Source organism: Pithys albifrons, chromosome 1 (genome assembly GCF_047495875.1).
Source record: "Pithys albifrons albifrons isolate INPA30051 chromosome 1, PitAlb_v1, whole genome shotgun sequence".
Classification (NCBI taxonomy): Eukaryota; Metazoa; Chordata; class Aves; order Passeriformes; family Thamnophilidae; genus Pithys; species Pithys albifrons.
Window position 1 is genome coordinate 65731824 of NC_092458.1, and position 20111 is coordinate 65751934.

General features: G+C 41.4%; 2 protein-coding genes across 2 annotated transcripts in view; both read left to right on the forward strand.

The window, feature by feature from the left end:
* Positions 1–6862, forward strand: part of UBL3 (ubiquitin like 3) — a 61870-nt gene extending 55008 nt beyond the window's left edge. Inside the window, exons 3-5 of the mRNA XM_071553165.1 lie at positions 240–326; positions 4615–4692; positions 5100–6862. Of these exons, the coding sequence (XP_071409266.1) occupies positions 240–326; positions 4615–4692; positions 5100–5152 (218 nt within the window). The 3' untranslated portion in view covers positions 5153–6862. The remainder of the gene's footprint in view (positions 1–239; positions 327–4614; positions 4693–5099) is intronic.
* Positions 6863–11849: 4987 nt separating this feature from the next.
* The window catches only part of SLC7A1 (solute carrier family 7 member 1), an 86236-nt gene continuing 77974 nt past the window's right edge, over positions 11850–20111 (forward strand). Inside the window, exon 1 of the mRNA XM_071553190.1 lies at positions 11850–11900. The gene's annotated coding sequence lies outside the window, so the exon portion shown is untranslated. The remainder of the gene's footprint in view (positions 11901–20111) is intronic.

Genomic DNA, 20111 nt, shown 5'->3' on the forward strand with positions numbered 1-20111 from the left:
ATCTGCGTTCACGAAGTCTGGCCATACATACATACATACAAGTAATAAATTTAGGAATAGACTTCAGGAGTGCTGCCCTTGAATTATCTTCCTGTATCTTCAGCCTATGTCGTCTCTTCAGTGTTTTATGCAAAACAGCCCTGTTCCTATTTTTCTTCCTGGGTAAAGGTGAGAGAAATAACAAAAGACGTTTTATTACAATGTAACTGTGGAAACTCTCTCTCATTCTCTCTCTCCAGACTGGGAAGAAGAACAAGTCAGCAGTCCAAATATCTTGCGGCTTATTTATCAAGGGAGGTTTCTTCATGGCAATGTGACATTAGGAGGTATGAAAATACTTTTCTTTATGCATGTTACAGTCGGGCAAAGGGGATATTTATTTATGGTGCAGCGAATGATATACTGTTCAGGATCACAGTATGGCTTGCGTTTAACTACTTTCCCTTGCATAGAGTAACATTGTACCTTATTGTGTATTTTTCCATCTTGTTACCACTAGTTGTTAAACTTTGGGAGGCACCACCTGCTAAGTCAAGTCTCCTCTTGCACAAAGAAACTAATGCTGCTTTAATTTGTTACCTGTCTAAACGGAATTTTTTGTTCTACCTCTTACACTGCACTTACAGGGCAAGCTACTTAAGAAGTGTCTGAAGTATTATAAAATATTTGATAAACTTTAGGATAGTTGGTCAAACAATACTTTAAATCTTAGTGCGATGCAGGAACACATCCTATGAATGAGAATGAGGGGCAGCATTCTTGCATCCAGTACTCTCCCAGGGATACAATTGCATAGTTATGCGAAAACAGTAAATGGCTTCACTCCGTGCGCTAAGGAAATGCTATTCAACTGTGCCCCCTCGTGGCAAGTGTTTCCCAACAACTACGTATTTTAGTGGAAATCTTGGCTAGAGGTGTGACACATCTGGAACAGTAATCTTTCCTTTTGTAGGTACCATTTGCCAGTGTGAATATCAACAGTATCAAAGACTAAACAAATGAAACTCTCTTTTCTGTGCCAGTTTAAAAATAGATTAATACTATTACTACCTCTGTGTGCTCAGGTTGTTCATGGTTTGGTACTTGACTACAGTACAGAAGGGAGAATATAACACAAAATCACCAATGAAATGTTTTTGAAGTTAGGATGAACCTGCAAATAATATTTCTGGACTGCTTATTATGACGTTCCATGAAGAAGTGACTGGGATGATACAGCCATTGATTCACTTTCTACGATTCCCAGTGTTGGCTAGGGATGTACTTTTGAAATAGATTTACTCTTGACATAAATAATTTTTGAATGCTGATATATATACAAACAAGATCATTGTCAGCTCAGTGGAAGAACTCTGAAATTCTTATTCACTCTTCAATTTGTATTTTTACCAGGTGACAATGAGTGCAGCTAGTAGCAGTTGGAGTAGAGTTGAAAGACAAATGTTAAGTCTTGGATCATCTCTGCAATTAAAGATGCTAGTCTTACCCTACATTTCCAGGCAAGGATAGCTAAATGGGATTTACTTTGCCATTCATCTGTGGATGTTGCTCTTTACCATCAGCATTTATTCCCTTTAGTGACATTTGTCTCAATCTGAAACAATTTTGAACATTTGTTTAATATATTTAATATATTATTTAATGACTTGAGTTGAAAAATAATAGCTGCATGCTGATGACTCTTGTATTAACTTAGGTCTATGGTTTGAACACTTACTTGGGCTCAGGGCATTTCAGTTCATTCTTAATCATTCATGCATTGAGATTTAATCATCATGTTTTTACCCTAAGGATCTTAAATGCATATTAGTGTTTGTCAACAATCTTTTTGTTGCTGTGTTGTTTTAAGAAGAAGAATCTCTAAAACATTGTCTTAACTTCCATACTAATGAAGTTATCTGGAGTAAGATTATACAGCTGAAAGGGGAATAGGAATTCATGAAATATCCTGAAAACTCTTACTTCAGTTTGTGGTGTTCATTAGAGGTAACCCTAAGTTCATTAGAGGTAACCCTAAGCTAACTAGTTACCTTTAAAAGGGAGGTGGAGGAGAGAGGAAATTGCTTGCTAAACACAGTATTTAATTTCTTGTGCTGCTATAATACAGTTTCATTAAGCCTTTTTAGCTGCAGTTCTCTATATTCAATTATATCACTTAGTGATATATTTGCTTTAGGTGATAAGGAAATATTGACTGGAATTTGAACCTACTGAAACTCACTTTATCATCCAGTGAAACAAAAGTTTCCAAGGAAACAATGTGATGTTTTCTCTCTTAATGGGAGTCCATTTTTTTGACATTTAAAAATTACATTTTAATGTTCTAATTGTGGCCTCACATATCTGTGTAGTGGCTTCCAAATTTGAGACTCCAATAAACTAAGAGGCCTCAAAACATGAGGAATTGTTAGGAGAAATGCTTTTGAGTGAAAAATTTTATTTTAAAGAAACCATCTCTTTTTCTATTTCTCTGAATGAACTGTCCCTAACAGTAGAGCAAATGGCACTAGAGGTGATAAAGAAAAATGGACCCCTCTGTAGAGCTTGCTGTGCTGCTCTTGCCTGCAGTGCTTGAGCCACACTGTTTTCTGGTGTTCTGCCTGTGAAGAGGGTTGGGGAGTTGGCAACAAGGCAGTCTGTTGTCCATCTTCCAACAGGAAATTTCATCCTTTGGCTAAATATTTGTTCTGCAGTTTGGATTTCAAATAATATTAATTAGGGAAATAATACATAATCGACAGTTCTTTATTCCTTGGTAGATAATGGTAATCCAGCATCATTTGCTTCCTTATTTATAGGGAACAGTGGAAGGGAAGTCAACCCACCATGTACCATCCACATTGCAAAAAGGGGGGAGAAGTTAATTCTCACAATAGAGAAAAAAACCCCAGTCAAATTGAACAGATAGGAAAGGAATTAAATATGATTTTAGTTTAAGTGAGGGAAAGGAGTGAGAGAACAAAGAGAAGAGCAAGGAAGGATTCCTGAGTATAGGTTAGGGTGCTCAGATCCTGGTATGGTGTTCCAAAGAAAGAAGCTAGAAATTGCTAGCAAGAACTTGTGTGAACTATGCAAACTAGTAGCTGAAATGAGTTAATTGAAATATTAGCATAGCTTTACTTGATTACTGCAAACAGTTCATCTCCACACCTTACTAATCAAATCTCCTGAAGTGTCTTGGTATAATGAAAGATGTCCCTGATGTGATCAGTTTGTAATATTTTGCTCTTTCTGTAATTGCTTTTCAAGAGTTTATGTTATGAAGACAATCCTTTTGTTTGCAAAAAGTCTATTAACAGTCTGTTAAAGTTTTCAGTTGTATCAAGTACCCAAAATACATTATTGTCAGACTTCAAGCTATCAATAGCTTCTAGTTGTGGGCACAGGCAGTGCTTCAAGTCAACCAAGCAACTTTCAGATTTGCCTTTATACGGAGATGGCTTTTCCCAAAGTATGGCTGCTTCAAAGAAGCTTGTACAATTCTGTATCTGTTTGTTTGCTTACACCTGTGTTTTAACCTGTGTTTTAATCATACCTTGCATTATTTCACAAAAGTATGTAGGCAACAAACATGATTTAATAGCAGTGTTTTAGCGAGGCTTGTACTGAATACACCTAATTACCAAATACTAGGTTTATTTTTTTATTAGTGAATCTTTAATCTATGCTATAGTGATTAAAATAAAAAGGCATTTTTCTCTTCTGTTACTTTCAGGTTTGTTTGTCATTCATTATTCATTTATTCACTTAAAATGCCATGATGCACCGTACATGAAAATAAAAGATGTAACTTGATTTTGATAGAACAAATTCTCCTCAAGTCAGACTGATTTGTCTATGTAGGATTAAATTCTTGTTAAATTTATCACTAACTTTTTTCCTTTATAAGTCATGAAAGACAAAACTTAGAGCATCTTCATCTTATAGTAATCAGAAAAAAAATCAAGGAAGATACTTTAAGTACACACATGTTTGCAAACTGAAATCAGAATGTGAAAATTATCATTTCAGTTTCACAAACAAGCTTTTTGGAAAGCACCACTTTTTCTATTTTGTGTTGCTAAAACTCACAAAAGCAGCATTTGGAGAACTACTGTATCTGATTTAAAGTGTTTTAAATTTGATATTTTCCACATGCAGCTGATGTTACAGTTACTATTGAAAGGCAAGATGCAAATATTTTATATTTTGAAAAATCTGTGTTATGGATCAAAGTACATTTTAGGAAAATCTGTTTTACAGTAGTGGCTCAGCGTTTTGATATCTCAGGAATAACAATTTAGTGGCTGAATTAGCCACTTCTTTGCATCCTTATCAGTAGAGAGTGCTTAACACCTGAGTCTCGGTATGAATGCCCACATCTGCTTTTACTCAAAAGTGGAATGCTAATTTTCCTGACAGGAATATCATGTCTCTAAGAACACAGCATTTTAAGTGACTGTTATCATGTCCCAAGGCCCTGATTTACTGAACTTCAACCAATAAGCATTCCAAACCTAACAGGATGAACTTTTGAACAGATGCTAATCCACTTCTAGTTGGTTTTGTTTGGGTATTTTGAAGATAAAAAGACTGCTGTAATGTGTTCACAATTTTCCCTTTCTCCTTTTGCAGCATTAAAACTTCCTTTTGGCAAAACAACTGTGATGCATTTGGTGGCTAGAGAGACATTGCCAGAGCCAAACTCTCAAGGTAGGCTGTGCACTTAGAGGTATTTCTGACTCAAGTACATGGCACAGTGGTCAGATCTATTGCAGGATTTTGACTATTTCAGCATAGAGAAGAGTCAAGTCCTTGTGCTGTTTTGTGAAGAAAGAAATGGAATGCTTTTGTACATGTTTATAGAAAACTAAGAAATTAACTTCCTGATTTAGCTTTTTTGCAGAAGGCAGAAATTTAATCAAACGTCAAAAGCTCTTGTTTTTATTGTGAGAAACTAGTCTTGATTTATTTTTCAGTTACATACATGTGTGTATAAAATAAATAATTTTTTTACCAAAAATAATAAAGAACAGACTTGTATTAAGCATGCTCTCATACAGAACAGCCTAATTGCTTTAGAAATGTCATGTAAGCAAAGCTTTCTTCTTGCTTTGCAGGTCAAAGGAACCGTGAAAAAACTGGAGAAAGCAATTGCTGTGTAATCCTGTAAACTGTGTTAGCTTTACCTGCTAAGTGTGATGTAATATAGTCTTTGTCTTTCATGCTGCTGGAATAGAAGAGGCCCTACCTTGCTTCAAAGACCTATAGGAAGAGCCTGTCTGTAAATCCATGGAACTGAAATATTACACGAACACTGTCTCATTAGTCTTTTTTTAAAAAACAGGTGAAATATCTATGAACACTTTCATTGTTTATTTTTTTTCAATTCCTTGGTTTTGTTTGTTGAATAATCTTACTGTACATCACTTTTAGAAAGAATCCAATCTCCAGAAAGGTTTGTGTTCTTTTCCATAGCAGGAATCATTTTGCTACCACAAAAATCTCCATTAACCGAATCTAACCGGTCAAGCTTTCTAGATGCAACTTGCACTAAATATGGTTGACAATAAATTTCTCATCAGCAATCTCTAGTAATATTTGAGACATCTAGTAATAACCCGCATTATATAATGCAATACTGGAAAACAGTATATTAATAGTGAAAGCAAACCTCACTTATGGCCAAATCAGAGGAAAAACTGTTCTGTCAATTCTACCTAAGTCAACCTTGGTGGCCAAACTGGCACAGAATACTAACTAAAGCAAGTCTAACTATATATACTTTCATTGCAACAAACAAAAAAACTATGTGCCTGTAATTTAAAAGCACTCTGTAGAGGGCTGATGAAACTGATTCTTGTTACTGCGTGCGCTCTGATCTCGTGTGTTAGTTGAGTGCTTCTTCAGACAGCACAAACAAGTGCAGAGAGTGCGTTTCCTAGCCTTAATATGGGAGGGGTAGTTTCCTGTAGTTCATAGGCTTTTATTATTGTGCATAAATGTTAGAAAACATAATTTACTAATCAATTTTATGTATTTGAATATTGGCAATTGGTGTTTTTCAGTCATTTTTCTCATCTGTACCTTAGCCTCCAGTGTCATGCTTACTCATTAGAGACTTCTAAAGAATTATTAAAGTTTAAAAAGCAAAAAGAAAAACTTCTGCCATAATACTATTTTGTTTCTTTACATAATCTGCATTTGGTATTAGTGCTTGCAATGGTATTAAAATCAGAAGCTGATTTTTGAAGGCATATATAATTCAAAAGGATGTCATTCTTTTATTTCATATCAATAATTTAAATGTTGATATGCTAAAGAAATTTGCACAGCACTAAAGCATGAGCTAGTTTCATCTAAACCTGTAAAAAATAAAAATAAATAAAAAATTAAAAAATATAAAAGATTTTATATTTTTTCACTGGGAAGGAACCCTTCCTGGGTGAAATTACAAATATGTGTAGAATATATTTAATAAAAATCTTATAAAATACATAACTATAGAAGTTAAATATAGATTGGCGTGTAGTATAATAGAACAATATTCCATATAAATAGCTTTAGCCTTTAAAAATGAGTCACAGGTTGACATTGTGTTCTGTACTTAAGTGTCCACAACTCTTACAGATGTTCTGTGTAATCGTTTTTTCGAATGATTGGCATCATTCAAATGTAAACAGGTTATTTTATTCATTGTTACTGCTTTGATGAAATGCTTTATATGCAGTAGATTTACAAAAAATATTGTTCATACTGATCAGAATTAAATTTGTATAGAGCAGAGTTTTAAAACAAATTGTAAATAGCACTAAACATTTTCTTTCTGCAACCTGTACTGATAGACTCTTCTGTAAACTAAATAAAAGAATATTGTAGTGCATTTTGTTGGTGTTTCTAGGGTTGTAATTGGGCCTGTAACTGCTTTTAATAATACTTCTTAATCTGGAAATTAAGTAAGGACTCAATTTTATTTATTTAAAAAAGTGGAGGGGCACAAAACTTGCTGAAAAATGCTAATAGGATTTATCACTTCAGTTTTGTTTTTCTTTCACCTTGCAAGTGGCCTACAAGTTTTTTTCTGTGTAGGAGGAATGTGAGCATGGGCAGCTGCAAATGTACAGCTGTGTCACACCCTGGTGTGCCTCACAGGAGCTGTGTGTTCATGCTGTACGTTTGTGCAGTTTTCATTTACTGATAGCAAAGAGCATACACACACTTCTTGGGGTGTTGGGAATTGAGACAACAGCACTACGGGCTCGCTTGGGAGAGGGCATTTCCTTGTACTCTGCAGTGTAGGTGCCGAATAAGAAACTACAGGGACACGAACCTACTTATTTGAGAAGAAAGACGTGTGATAGACTTCCCTTTTCCAAAATGGTGACCACCAAAGTAACACAGTCAGATGGGAAATTGCTATGACAGTACAAGGAGAAGAAATGGGCTGAGACAGGACATGCTTTGTTAGTTACGCAAGTCTTTCACATGCATTGATTTTGAAAAATGAATGTACGAGGTGTAATCCTGGTTTGAAAAAGTAGCTGGGTACTTAATATGGAATAAATACACAAGAATCTTGTAGCTTCTAGTTAAAGTATTTGGTGAGGTTCTGTAGCAAAGTATATGGAGTTCCCTTTCGGTAAGATGAATAAGATGCATGTATGCACATGTCAAAGCAAATCCTTAAAATGCTGCCTGGCATTTAAAGCATGATCTTGCCAAAATAACTCCTGCAGAAAGTGGATAGAACTGCCTGCTTGAAATTTCCCACAAATCATCAATTCTACCCATGGAAGAGCATTTCTGTTGTGGTGTGAGGTGGGTGGAAAACTGGGACAGGAGGATTGCTAAAAGAGTTGTGCTTTTTTCCTTATATGCTGTGTATTGTGGATCGTATATTTGCCAAAACAAGAGCAGTAGCTCTTAATCCCACATTTCTCAGCCTTGCTAAAGCTCAATCAGGCAGTTGGGTGCTCTGATAGTACATTGAAGCATTTGACATTTAATTTTCACTGTGAGATAGAAATGATAGGTAGAAATGATCTTTACCCTATGGATGAGTTGATATGCTGTGGAGAAAAGGAAGAAGAGGATAAATTGGAGCCCTTCTTATTCTGAAATATCATGAAGGGACTATCTCTGTTCCCTATACCATTGTGTGTGTGTGTATTATCAATCATAAATTAATAATCACACATACTGTGGCTGATACCCAGAGGGCTGTGCAGCCCTTCCGAAGAACTTTGAAGGTTGGAGACGTGAGCAGAGAGGATCTGCCTGATGTTCAACCAAGGCAAGTGCAGGGTCCTGCACCTGGGGAGGAATAACCCCCTGCACCAGTACAGGGTGGGGGCCAACCTGCTGGAAAGCAGCTCTGTGGAGAAGGACCTGTGGAGCCTGGTGGACAAGAAGCTGTCCATGAGCCAGCAATGTGCCCTGGGGCCAGGAAGGCCAAGGGTACCTGGGCTGCATTAAGATGGAAAAGCATTGCCAGAAGTTGAGGGAGGTCATTCTGTCCCCTCACTCGGCCCTGCCGAAGCCATATCTGGAGTGCTGTGTCCAGCTCTGGGCTCCTCAGCACAAGAAACACATGGAGCTCGTGGAGCAAGTCCAGTGGAGGATGACAAAGATGATTCAGGGACTGGAGCATCTCTCTTAGAAGGAAAGGCTGAGGGAGCTGGGCCTGTCCAATCTTCAGAGAAGACAACTGAGAGGGGACCTCATCAATGTCTACAAGTACTTGAAGTGAGGGTGTCAGGAGGATGGATCCAGGCTCTCCTCAGTGGCACCAAGTAATAGGACAAGAGGCCACAGGCACAAACTGATGCATGGGAAATTCCACCTGCATTTCTTTGCTGTGTGGGTGACCGAGCACTGGAACAGATTGCCCAGAGAGGGTGTGGAGTCTCCATCACTGGAGATACCCAAGAACCATCTGGATGCAATCCTGTGCCATGTGCTCTGGGGTGGCCCTGCCTGAGCAGGGAGGCTGGACCACTGTGGTACCTTCCAGCCTGGCCCATCCTGTGATTCTGTCATATCTGGTAGCAATGAAAGTATTCTGCAACTTCTGTTTTTTCTAAATGATAGTAAAAGTATCACTGTTGAAGCAGTCTTGGGAATTAGCTCAGCTGCTGGAGGAAGAAAGTGTGGCCACTGTAATGTTAAAGGCTGCGCTAAGGTGCTGCACCGGTATTAATCCAGTGCCTCTGCAATTTCTGAATATCTTTCCTTAGTACACTGCATTTGCAACAGGAGGAACAGTGATTTGATTTGATTTAATTTAGAAGAGAAACATAAAGCACTCTGAAAAAACTTCCTTTCTGTTTCACAGGTGAGAAGGTAGGCAGGTGTTTCTGGGCTAGCCAAAACTCAGGAGTGGCTGCTGCTGCTCTCAGGGAAGTAAAGCTTGTGTATTTTATGCTTCTGCATGTGCTTTGATAAGATTTGTTACACACACCTTGCTTCAAGAAGCAAATAGGGGGATGAATATACCTCTCCATCTAGAACTCTCTTGCTGACTTCATGCTAATTAAATGGGTAAGCTTAAGCAGATTTCAAGTTATATGTCCTGTGTAAATTGGCATTTAGATGATTAACAACATTAACAATAGTTGCACTATTGAAAGGGTTACTCAAGAGGCAGACAGTTCATGATAAGCTATTGACAATCCTCATAAAGTAGTGGCATATTTGTCCTGTAACCTGTGAAGAGGTTTAAAATGTAATAGCTAATTTGCTTACCAATTTATTACACTAGCCTGTATAATTACAAAACCCTCATTATATTCTGGGGGGTTTTCAATATTTGTGATTGACTTCTACTGTTTTGGGGGTTTTTAAATTGATAAGAGTTTTGTTTTGTTTGGGTTTTTTTTAATTAATCTGGAAAAGGAATGACTACTGAGAGAGAAAATAGTGATTACTAAAGTCAAGCTCACAAAAAATGAGAATGTAATGTTACGTTATCAAGCTCATGGAGTGGATCACAATGACAAATGAAGTTGCAGTTTGGAATGTGAAGGATGGCATAGGTAGAGAAAGCAAAGTAGTTGTTCAACTTAGGAGTTTTAAAATTACCTGTATCAGCCTGGGTCCAAGTTCTGGGCATCATGGGTAGATAATTTGTATTACAAGCTCCTTTGGATTTTGAAAATGCTAACAAAAATAGTGAGACAGCAGAAATATTACAGAGAGATTGAAGAGAATGAAGGGTTAAAATTGCTACAGTTATGATTAACTCAGAAAAAACAGATGGAGAACTTCTATTTTTGTCTTGCAGCTTTATTGGCCCAGTTTTTACATTTGTCTTTAAAGCAGAGGTGACAAATTCAGGTTTGATAGAAACATTTTTTCATTAAATGAATGGCACTCTCTGCCACCAAATGTAATTTGAGGAGAACAGCTGAGCAAGATCTAAAATGAAAATTGAACATTTTATCAATGAAAAGTGATAGAATTTCCAGGATTATAAAAATTAGTAATGCCAAACTCTTTCCAAAGTAGTATTTTTGTCCTTCAGACATTACGTTACTGTTCAATGAAGAGCCCAGCTCTTAGGGAAAAAATACTTCAGGCATGTTGCCACCTCCATTCTTACAAGCAAGTGCATAATGTGAGCCCCAGCCTGTGCAGGGCCAGTGTATTTATTGTGTACCCCAGCAGGAATTTATCTCTGCCAACCTCCTGCTTCCCTTGAAGGAATTTTGGTCAGAGTCAAGGTGATGTTTGTGCTTTCCTGGAACAGGCTTGAGGGAATAATTTACTGTGTTTTAGCTGGTAGAGAATGTGAACTGCAGTTCCTTAGGGCAAAATCTGATGCATCTGAGTGGTGCCAGATGCCAGCACCCTGCTTTTATCAATTCCAAGGATGCTGAATTTATAGGTAGTAAATGTTTTGACTCTTCTAACAGAAAATACTCTTCAACTACTGTTTTGTTTGGATAGAGGAAAGGTAGTGGGATAAAACAACCATTTTCTTTTTGTACTTTCATCTATTCTTTGAACAAAAGATCACGAAGAAATAATGGGAGAAGTTTTAGCTGCCTACCCTAGGATAAACCATTAATGGCTGGTCAAAATTGACTGATCAGCAACTATCCATGCCAGAAAGCAGCTATGGGAAAGAGGTGACCACTGCCCACAGTCGTCTGCTAACTGACAGGGTGAAGTAGCTTGGGTTGTGAATCAGGGGCAGAAGGGGGTAACAAGCTGTCCCTTCATGGGACTTTCAGTTGTTGCCTGGCAAAAAAGGGGATTAGGACCCTGCACCAGTCATTGCACCAGTCATTGGGGAGCAGAAAATCAGAGTGAAACTGCCCATAGAGGATAGGTTGGAAAAGTACTTTATTAAAATATCCATGATACTGGAAGTCGGCCATAGGCTGGTTAGATGATAGTGGACTTCCAGACAGAGACAGGGAAATATGTACTGGTGTCTGTCATACCTGATCTGTCTGTTACCTTTGCTGGCTAAATTAAAGAAAGATTGGATTTCAGTTCTTTAATTTCTGCAGCTCGCTTTTGTCCCTAAATAAGGATTGTTAATCCCCGGTGCTGCCAAGGTTACAGCTCTGCTGTAGCAGGAGCAGAGCTGGCAGGAAGCTCGTGCCCTGCAGCCTCACCAAGTGAAAAGTTGTCACCGCAACTGTGCACGCCAGTGTGAGAGCAGAAGCACAAAGGTTTTCAGTGGGAAGAAATGTCAGTGTGACAAGTCAGCAAGTGTCCAACCAAGGGAACTTTACCAAATTCATGTGACCATACTAGCAGCTGAATTTTGTGTCTTTCAGTGAATTCAGTGTATTTTGGAAAGCAAGTATGCAAGAGTCTTCTGCTTTAGCTAAGCAATGTCAGCCTAATCTTTTGCTTCCTGTCACCCTGATTGACAGCATCCCAGGGAAGGGTCTTCTCTCTGCAAGCAGGTATGAAGGGTGCTTTGGGCTCTGTTTTTCTTATCCTCCATGGCACTGGTTGTTGATGCGGAGTCTGAACTGTGTAGAGGAGAGGAACACACTTTGAGCTTCCAAAAAAGGACAGACCCACCATTCATGACACTGGCCAGCCCCCAGCTCCAGTTGCATCTTCTTTCACTTTGGGTAAGACAGCGTTTTGCAGCAAAGAACCTCACTGGTGATCAAACTAGTAAGAGCTACTGGCCCTCGTGCAGCAGGAAGGCTGTAATTCTGGGGTGCTTTTCCAGGTCTGATTATGGCAGCAGATGTGGGTCAAGACCATCCTAAGCTCTACCCCTGCTGCAGAGATGAATGCTGCCCTGGCACGGGGCTTAGCTTGGACCATGGGGAACAGGTGAGGGAAGAGAACTTGAGGCGGTGGTTTGAGAGCTAACCCTGCTCCTCTTAGCTGCTGGAGTTCCTTGTCATAGTGGACCAGCATTGGGATCACTAGTCCTGGCTTCAGCATCCCAAGCTGCCCTCAGAGAAACTTGCCTGGGGGCTGCTCAGCTGCCAACGCATTTTACCATCTCGAGGTTTGAGATGATTAGAATAATCCTCAGCTCATGGTTGGAAGGCTGGGATGTAACTGCAGGGCTGGGACACCCTGAGGCAGCCCTGTCCTTGAAGAGCCGCTGGGGAGATGCAGTCAGTGCAGATCACTTCTGCCAGCTTCCCATGGCTGCAGAACTGCTCATCTGTGCTTCCAGCCCCTGTTCTGAAGCTGACCTTGATTATCACGGTGCTGCATGGTTCCACCTGACTGCGAGGGAGCAGCCTTGCTGCACCCCCTTATTCCCAAGTCCAGCACCCATGCCTGAGCTGGTAAACGACTCAGTAATCAAATGCTCCCATGAGCTCCCTGGAGGCACACTCCTGCCAGGGGGATGGGAAGCTTGAGCTTCCAGAAGTCTGGTGAGGTACAAGGTCTAAGCCTGTTGCTTTCATTTCCTTCATGTGCCCAGCAGCTGCTGCCTCCCCCTGGGCTTCATGGGTGTGGGAACTGGAGGGGTGGTGGGGATTTTACTTTTCAAAGACACAGTTTCTTCTGTCTGGTGGTTAAAAGCCATGAGGAGGATTTTGTTCATGTTAGATGTCATGTGTGTTCTCCTGTGCCTGGCTGGTTTTTAATTACCTAAAAGTTAATAGTTAAGCCCTAGATACTGCAGCCAGGCACTGAGAAGCCTCTTGTTACCTCTGGAAGTTAAAGCAGCTTGAAGGTGTGGTGACTTGTTGCCTACTTTCGTGCCAAACACCCACCCTGCCTTTGAGGAGGGCAGGGTTATCCCTGTTGTGCGTGGTTGTGCGTGGATAGGAAGATCTGTCTGCGGCAAGGCTTGCATGCACAAGTTCCTGGGCTGCTTGAGGGAGCATGGTCTTAAAGATGTTGGGTTGGTATTGCAGTATCTAAATCTTTAACTCAACTCTCCTTTGATTTAGTAAAGAAATTCTCTCCTGTTTCCTGGAAAGGAGAATCAGTGTGCTGAAGCTGGTCAGCTCCATTTTTTTTCAGGTAATAGTTCTGCTGGAAATAGTTGCCTGGAGGGTAGGTGTAGGTATTCCCCTGTGCTCAGAGAGGGATGAGTTGACCAACAGATAGCAAACGTGGAGATTCCTTACATCCTCCTTAGAGTGAAATGTCACTAATGCCAGGGAAAGCCCGAAGGGTTCTTCTGATCCCTGCAGGCTGATTCCAAAACCTGGAGAGACATGTCTCCTTTTCCAGGTGGAAAAACGAAAAATGGAGACAAACCCCATTTTCATGTTGGTGAGTTAAAGCAAACACAAGAGCCAGGTGATAAACTTCTGAGAGCATTAAGTAATGGGCATTCAATGTACAATCCACCTTTTCAGCCACTGAGAGGTATTTAAATGTGAATGGTTTGGTCCCTATACCTTTGGGATGAATACTCCCTGGCTCGACAGATCCTTCCTTGAGGAGAGGCAGTGGGATTTGCAAAAGCCTGTGCTGAAGCTTATTATCTGCTGAGTGAGAGGACAATGAAACCTGATAGCCCTCCAGTGCTCCTGGCCCTGTGTTGGGCAGCCCCAGCCCCGCTGGCACCAGTGTGGGCTGGAAGGAGTAGGGGCTTGGCAGCTGCGTGGAGGAGCCGTCTGAGCTGTGCTCACCTGCATTAAGGAGGAGGTTTAAATTAGAGGTGTGGGGAACCCTAATTGCACTGTCAGGCCAAATAAGTCCAAAAGGTAGTGAGCCAAAGCTGAAACAAAGTATTTGTGAGACAAGAAAAAGATCGTATGTTCAACTACCCTGAAGCAAAATTGCTGTCAGAGATGCTGGTTTCCAAGGTGAAAGTAGCACAGTAATGGAAAAAGAGGAAAAAGGCTGAGTTCAATTCAGCTGGGAAAGCAAGCAGGGCACTGCAGTGTCTGGATATCAGCAATGAAATGCTGGTTGTAAATAATGCTGCTTCCAGCATTTTGGGATTTTGCAGACTGTTATATTGAGGCTCGATCAATCTCTGGATACAGGTGCTGAATTTTGACATCTGATAGTCCATTACAGCTGTAGTTCTCAAGCTTGTTTCTTTAGTAGTACAGTTTCTATTGGTAAAAAGAGCTCTGTGTTAAGAAATGCTCAAAGGCAGAAGAATTGGTTTCACAAGGAAGCGCAGAAGTGACGGTGTAGGGAGCAGAGGCCTTGACTTTTCCTCTGCTGTTCTTGCCAGGTCCTGACCAGGGACTCACAACACCTGCAGATCAGGACTCTCCCTCTTGTACCTGCTGCCATTCCTGTGTAAGGGTATTTGTTCTTACTGATACTTTCTTAAAGGTGAAAATAAGGTCTCGCCAAATTATAATTACCAGAACAGGCCCTTTAAGTCACCTTTACAGTACCGTAAAAGTAGCTTGACTTTTTGTCCTAGTATTGTAATGAAAACAGGACTTTTCTGCTGAAAACCAGAAAAAAGAGATTATGCATGGTAGACTAAAGATGTAGAAGTGTGTAATAAATTCTGTTATTCATTTCCAGACTGAAAATCCAGCCACAATATTCAAATCTGATTCAACAAAAATATCTTCTTTTTCTGTGTGATATCCCTTCTTTACACATCTTTTAAGCACAGAATTCAGTTCATCAACATGAAAAATTGCCTTTTTATGTGGCATAATGTCTTGTCAACATTGGACGATAAATCCTGCCATGCTGAGATGTATCTCCTTCTCATGGCTACTCCATCGCTGCTCTCTTTTGGGACTGCTGGCCCAAGCACAGATAGAAGCAGAGGTCACCACCACTGGGTCTGGATCAGACTGTGGATGAGGCTGTCAGGTCTTCAGGTGTTATCAAGAAACTATGAACGAGCCAGTCTCTGAACTTCTTTAGGAAAATCCTCCAATGATTTCCCCATTTTGTATCTCTGCATAGATCCTGTACCAGTGGTATTTATATACTTTTTTTTTTAATATGGCAGCTACAGAATTTGGTTAGCCAAGCTGCAGCAGCAGGAATCAATCTCCTCATGTGAGGATCTTTATAATGCAGTTGTGTGCAGAGCAATAGCTGCTCTGCTAGTGCAGTCATTACTAAGCAATTGCAGGAAAGGTTCAGGGCAAATAGCTGAGAACTGCATGAGGCACATCACATGGGGAAGGAGGAAATAAAACTGCTGTACTGAGACAATATATGAAACACTTTAGGCTATAGATGTTGGGCTGGTGTGCAGGTACATCATGTGATGACTGAGTTTGGGCTGATGTAAATTAACATATTGGAACACTGGGGACCAAATAAGAGCTCTGTCTGCTCTCACTGGCAGCTGTCTCACAGCCAGGCTCTTAGTTTCCTCTTCCAGCATATCATCTCTTTTGGGCTTTTTGCATTTGGCTTATGCCAACCTGCAGGACAATATTCACCATGTGTTGAGAATGGGGAAGAGAGATTTTCCTTTGAGCACATGAAAACAGCTCTTAGCTGATATAATATCCCTGTTAGGAAAAGGGCAGACAGGGAATGAAGTTGTACTGATTTTGCCCTTTTTAGCTTCAATCCTGTGTTGGTCCCTCAGTGCTATTTTGCATATCTGAAAAACTGAAGGTTCATCTTATATAAACACTTGAAGCTCATTTGGTACATGTTGCTGTTTTGCAAACTGGTCTGTTAAATCTGTCAAGCCTAACTGGCCTGATGGACAGTTTGAGAGCTCCAGCTGTCTGACAGATTTTGCTCAGTCTTCCTCCTGTGACTACTCTGTGATTTATCAGAAAACTGAAAATTACTGCACAGTTTCCTTTCCTTCCTTTCAAAGGCTACAAGTTGTAACTGGGCTGCCTTAGTCCACTGTTAGGAACCATTCAAGCAATTGTTGTCTCTGAGCAGGTCTGCGTTCTGCTGCAAACATTTTGGAAATCAGAAAGGCTGATTCTCATCTACATGAAGGACCACATGTGCCATGAGGGAGGTTTCAGCATTAACAGATGGGAAATTTGCATGTGGATGGAACCTTCAGTGCCTTTGTGTAGACAGTGATGCAAAGGGCTCCAGCCCATTGAGCCTGGATGACACTTGCATCATTCAAATCAAAGTGATTCCAATCAATGGGTGGGGGACAGAGCATCCTGCCTGAGCACTGCACAAGGGTAGCAACTGCAAAAGGACTGGTGAAGAAGCCAAGATCTTTTAGGGTCTCCTCCAGAAGAAATTGTTTGAAATGGCCTAAAGAGTGCTGGAGAGCCAGTGTCAACACAAGTGTTTTACAAACTTTAATTAGCTGAGACTTCATTTTGTCAAGCTATCCTTGTTGCAGGAAATGATAATGCACTAACAGAAGCAACCAGTGCAAGGCTATTGATTTTTAGGTGTATGCTGATAAATGAGGAGCACAGGAAGCAGATTTGGCTGATCTCCAAGGACTGCCAATAGAGAGGAGTAGCAAAAACAAAAAGGTACTGAGAAATGTGGCCTTGTCTGATTACCATAGTAGCTCATGGAAAGATTTCTGTTGACTCCAGTAGTTTTTAATTTTTTTTTTTTATTTGGCTTGTAGCAAACATGGTGAGAGCTCTGATGGAAGTTTCTCACTGAAAGACCTCAAAGCCTGTGTCTAGGTTTGGGCCCCTCACTTCAAGAAAGATATTGAGGTGCCAGAGGGTGTCCAGAGGAGGGCAGTGGAGCTGAGGAAGGTTCTAAAGAGTGTGTCATATTAGGAGTGGCTGAGGGAGCTGGGGTCCTTTAGTCTGGAGAAAAGGAGGCTCAAGGGGGACTTTATCACCCTCTACAACTACCTGAAATGAGGTTATAGCTATGTGGGGGTCAGTCTCTTCTTCCAGGCAACTAGCAACAAGACAAGAGGACGTAGCCTCAAGCTGCACCAAAGGGAGGTTCAGTTTGGACATCAGGAAGGATTTCTTCACTGAAGGGGTTGTCAAGCATTGGAGCAGACCATCCAGAGAAGTGGTGGAGTTGCTGCCCCTGGAGATCAAGAAATGACTGGATGTGGCACTTAGTCTTGTGGTTTGGTTCACACGGTGATGTTTGGTCAAAGGTTGGACTCTATGATTTTGAAGGTCTTTTCCAGCCTTAATGTTTCTATGATTCTATGGTTATGCTGCCATTCAGAGAGATCTAGGCAGCCTGGAGGAATGGGTCAGCAGAAACGTCATGAAATTCAATAGGACAAATGCAAAGCCCTGGTCCTCTGCAACGACACAGACCAGGGGACTGCCTGGCTTGGGGCAGTCAGGCTGAAAATGCCCTTTTGCCACAAAATTGAATGTCCACTGTCCACTGAATGTCCAGACCTTGGAGTGGGCTGTCCAGGTATGGTGCCCTATTTCTTTGTCCTCAGAAGTTTTCAAGACCCACTGGGACCCTGAGTGTCCTGGACAGATCTTGTTGCTGACCTTGGTCTGAGCAGCAGGTTGCAGTAGAGACCTCCTGAGAGTCCCTTCCAGCCTGAACTATCCAATGGTCCTAAGATCAATGAAATGCTGAACTGTTGTCAGAGCTACAAACTATAGCCTGGCGCATTACTTACCCTCCCATACATGCAGCAGCCACAGCTTCATTTGATGTGTGTCTACTTCCAAATAGTTTGCTGATAATTAAAAAAACCCAGAGATATTTCAATTTTAAAAAATGCCCCAGTGTAAGCAGTGACATCAAATGACGTGGCTGATTAGTAGGTCTAAAAGCTACTCATAATTCTTCCAGAAATCTCCTTCTGTAAAACCAGGGAGAAGTTAAAAACTAGTTGTCACCATGAAAAAGGCAGTCCAGCTCTTCGAAGCAGTGCTGGGGAGGATGGGAGGAAGAAGAATGGCTGCAGCATCATCTAACAAGGTTCTGCTGGGACAGAGGAGGAAAACTGTGATGTGCATGCACTGGGGAAGAGGAGGGGAAAGCCTCTCTCTGGCCCTGCCTGGCTTTGTGTGACAGGTGGTGAGGACCGCTGCATACTTAAAAGCTTTTGACCTCTAGGTAGGCATGAGGCAGGCAATCCATATTAAGGTAAATATAAAAAAAAGATCAGTCTGAAAGGGTGATTTATTTTCTCTGTTACGATCAACAATGTCTCCAATTTAGATGATTCTGCCAAAAAAGTGCATTGGTAGTGAGACAGAAGTAGAAGGCAGTTCGTTTCCTGCCCAGGCCATTTTTTCCTCTGGCAGATATCTCACAGCTTCAAAAAAATGGTACAGCTTTGCCTAAACAGCCCAGGCTTTCCTGTGCCTCCTCTGCATGAAAGTGGTCTCCAAGTCCCTAAATCAATACATTCCTTCCTGTCCTTCTGAGATCACTAATCTGCAGTTACTTCACTGCTCTTCCTGCAGACTGCTGAGCTTGTTGGTTTGCCGGTTGAGCTGGGTGCACTGAAAGAAACCAAATTCCTGTGCCCTGGCTCAGTTTGCCAGTTCAAAGGCATTTTCCTCTTTTGTCACAACAAAGCTCAGTTCCTGGAAGCTGCAATGCATTCTGCCACTCCAGGCCCTGCCATGTCACCATTTGCCATCAGTGGCATAACAAGAATGCAATTCCTGATGAATGAATAAGATATTTACAATTGACCCAGAGTGGTCTTAGTCTTCACTACAACCCCATGCGGTGGAAATTCAGTCTTTATTTTGGATGGTACAGGTGGGAGCAGTGCTGGATGCCCCTCCTGCCCCTGGTTCTTCCCCACAGCTGTGCTGTACTCCCAGTTAGCCCCACATGACCCTGCAATGGGCAGCAGAGGTAACTGAAGACACTTTTATTCCTTCTGTTTTGGCTACTGCTTAGCTGGATTTTGAGCTGTCAGATGACTTGAGGTTATACCTTGATATAGTATTTATGGAATACATGGGAAAAATCCTCCTGAGCTCCATTCCATTCCCTGTGGGTGTGCCCCACGCCAGGGGCTGCTTGCTGCCCCCTCGTCGCTCTCCTTACTCGTCTCTCTCCTGTGCTTGCTGCAGTGTTGCTCCCCAGCTCTGCAGCAGGGACTCGTAGTGGGGCTCAGATCACTCCCAGGCACGTGGCATACACCACAGCTTTCACAGAATCAAATGGTTTGCTTGCCTGCTTGTAAGGAAAGGGCAAGAAAACAATGCATCTATTTCACAGGAGTTTGTGCAGCAGAGCCACATATCACAGCGTTTCAGGGACGGAGACAGCAGCTTGCCACCACTGCAACCCTGAGCATCAGTGGGCTTGGACAGACCCAGAGGCACCTCCAAATCAGTGAGCAGGGAATGAGTGGGTCATAGCTCAGACCTGGCCCTTCCCCAACCACGGACCATGTGTGCACACATAGGTTTGCCCTGGCACATCTCTCCAAAGGGTGAATGCCATCCTTCATGCAGAAGACTTCCCAAGCCACAGGCACTGACTGTGTGGTGAGATATTGGCTCCAGAAGGCTGTGCTGGCAACCTACAAACTTGAAATTTTTTCCTCACCCTCATAATTGACATAATTATCCAATTACAGGAGAAAGATGTTGACTGAGATTCATGTCAAAGGGGAGCCAGGAGTATGGCTGCATTCAGGTGAAATTCTGGCTAAAAAGCAAAATCCCTCAGCTGTGGCTTCTGCTTGAACATCAGAAAATTTCCCCTTTCCCTGCCATTTGACAGAGCCATTTCTATTTTCTAGTGTCCCTGGCTCTCACCAGGAGCCGACCAGTACTCCTGGCAGAGGCCATATATTCTTTTGTTATTTCAGGAACAAAGAAAGCCTGCTA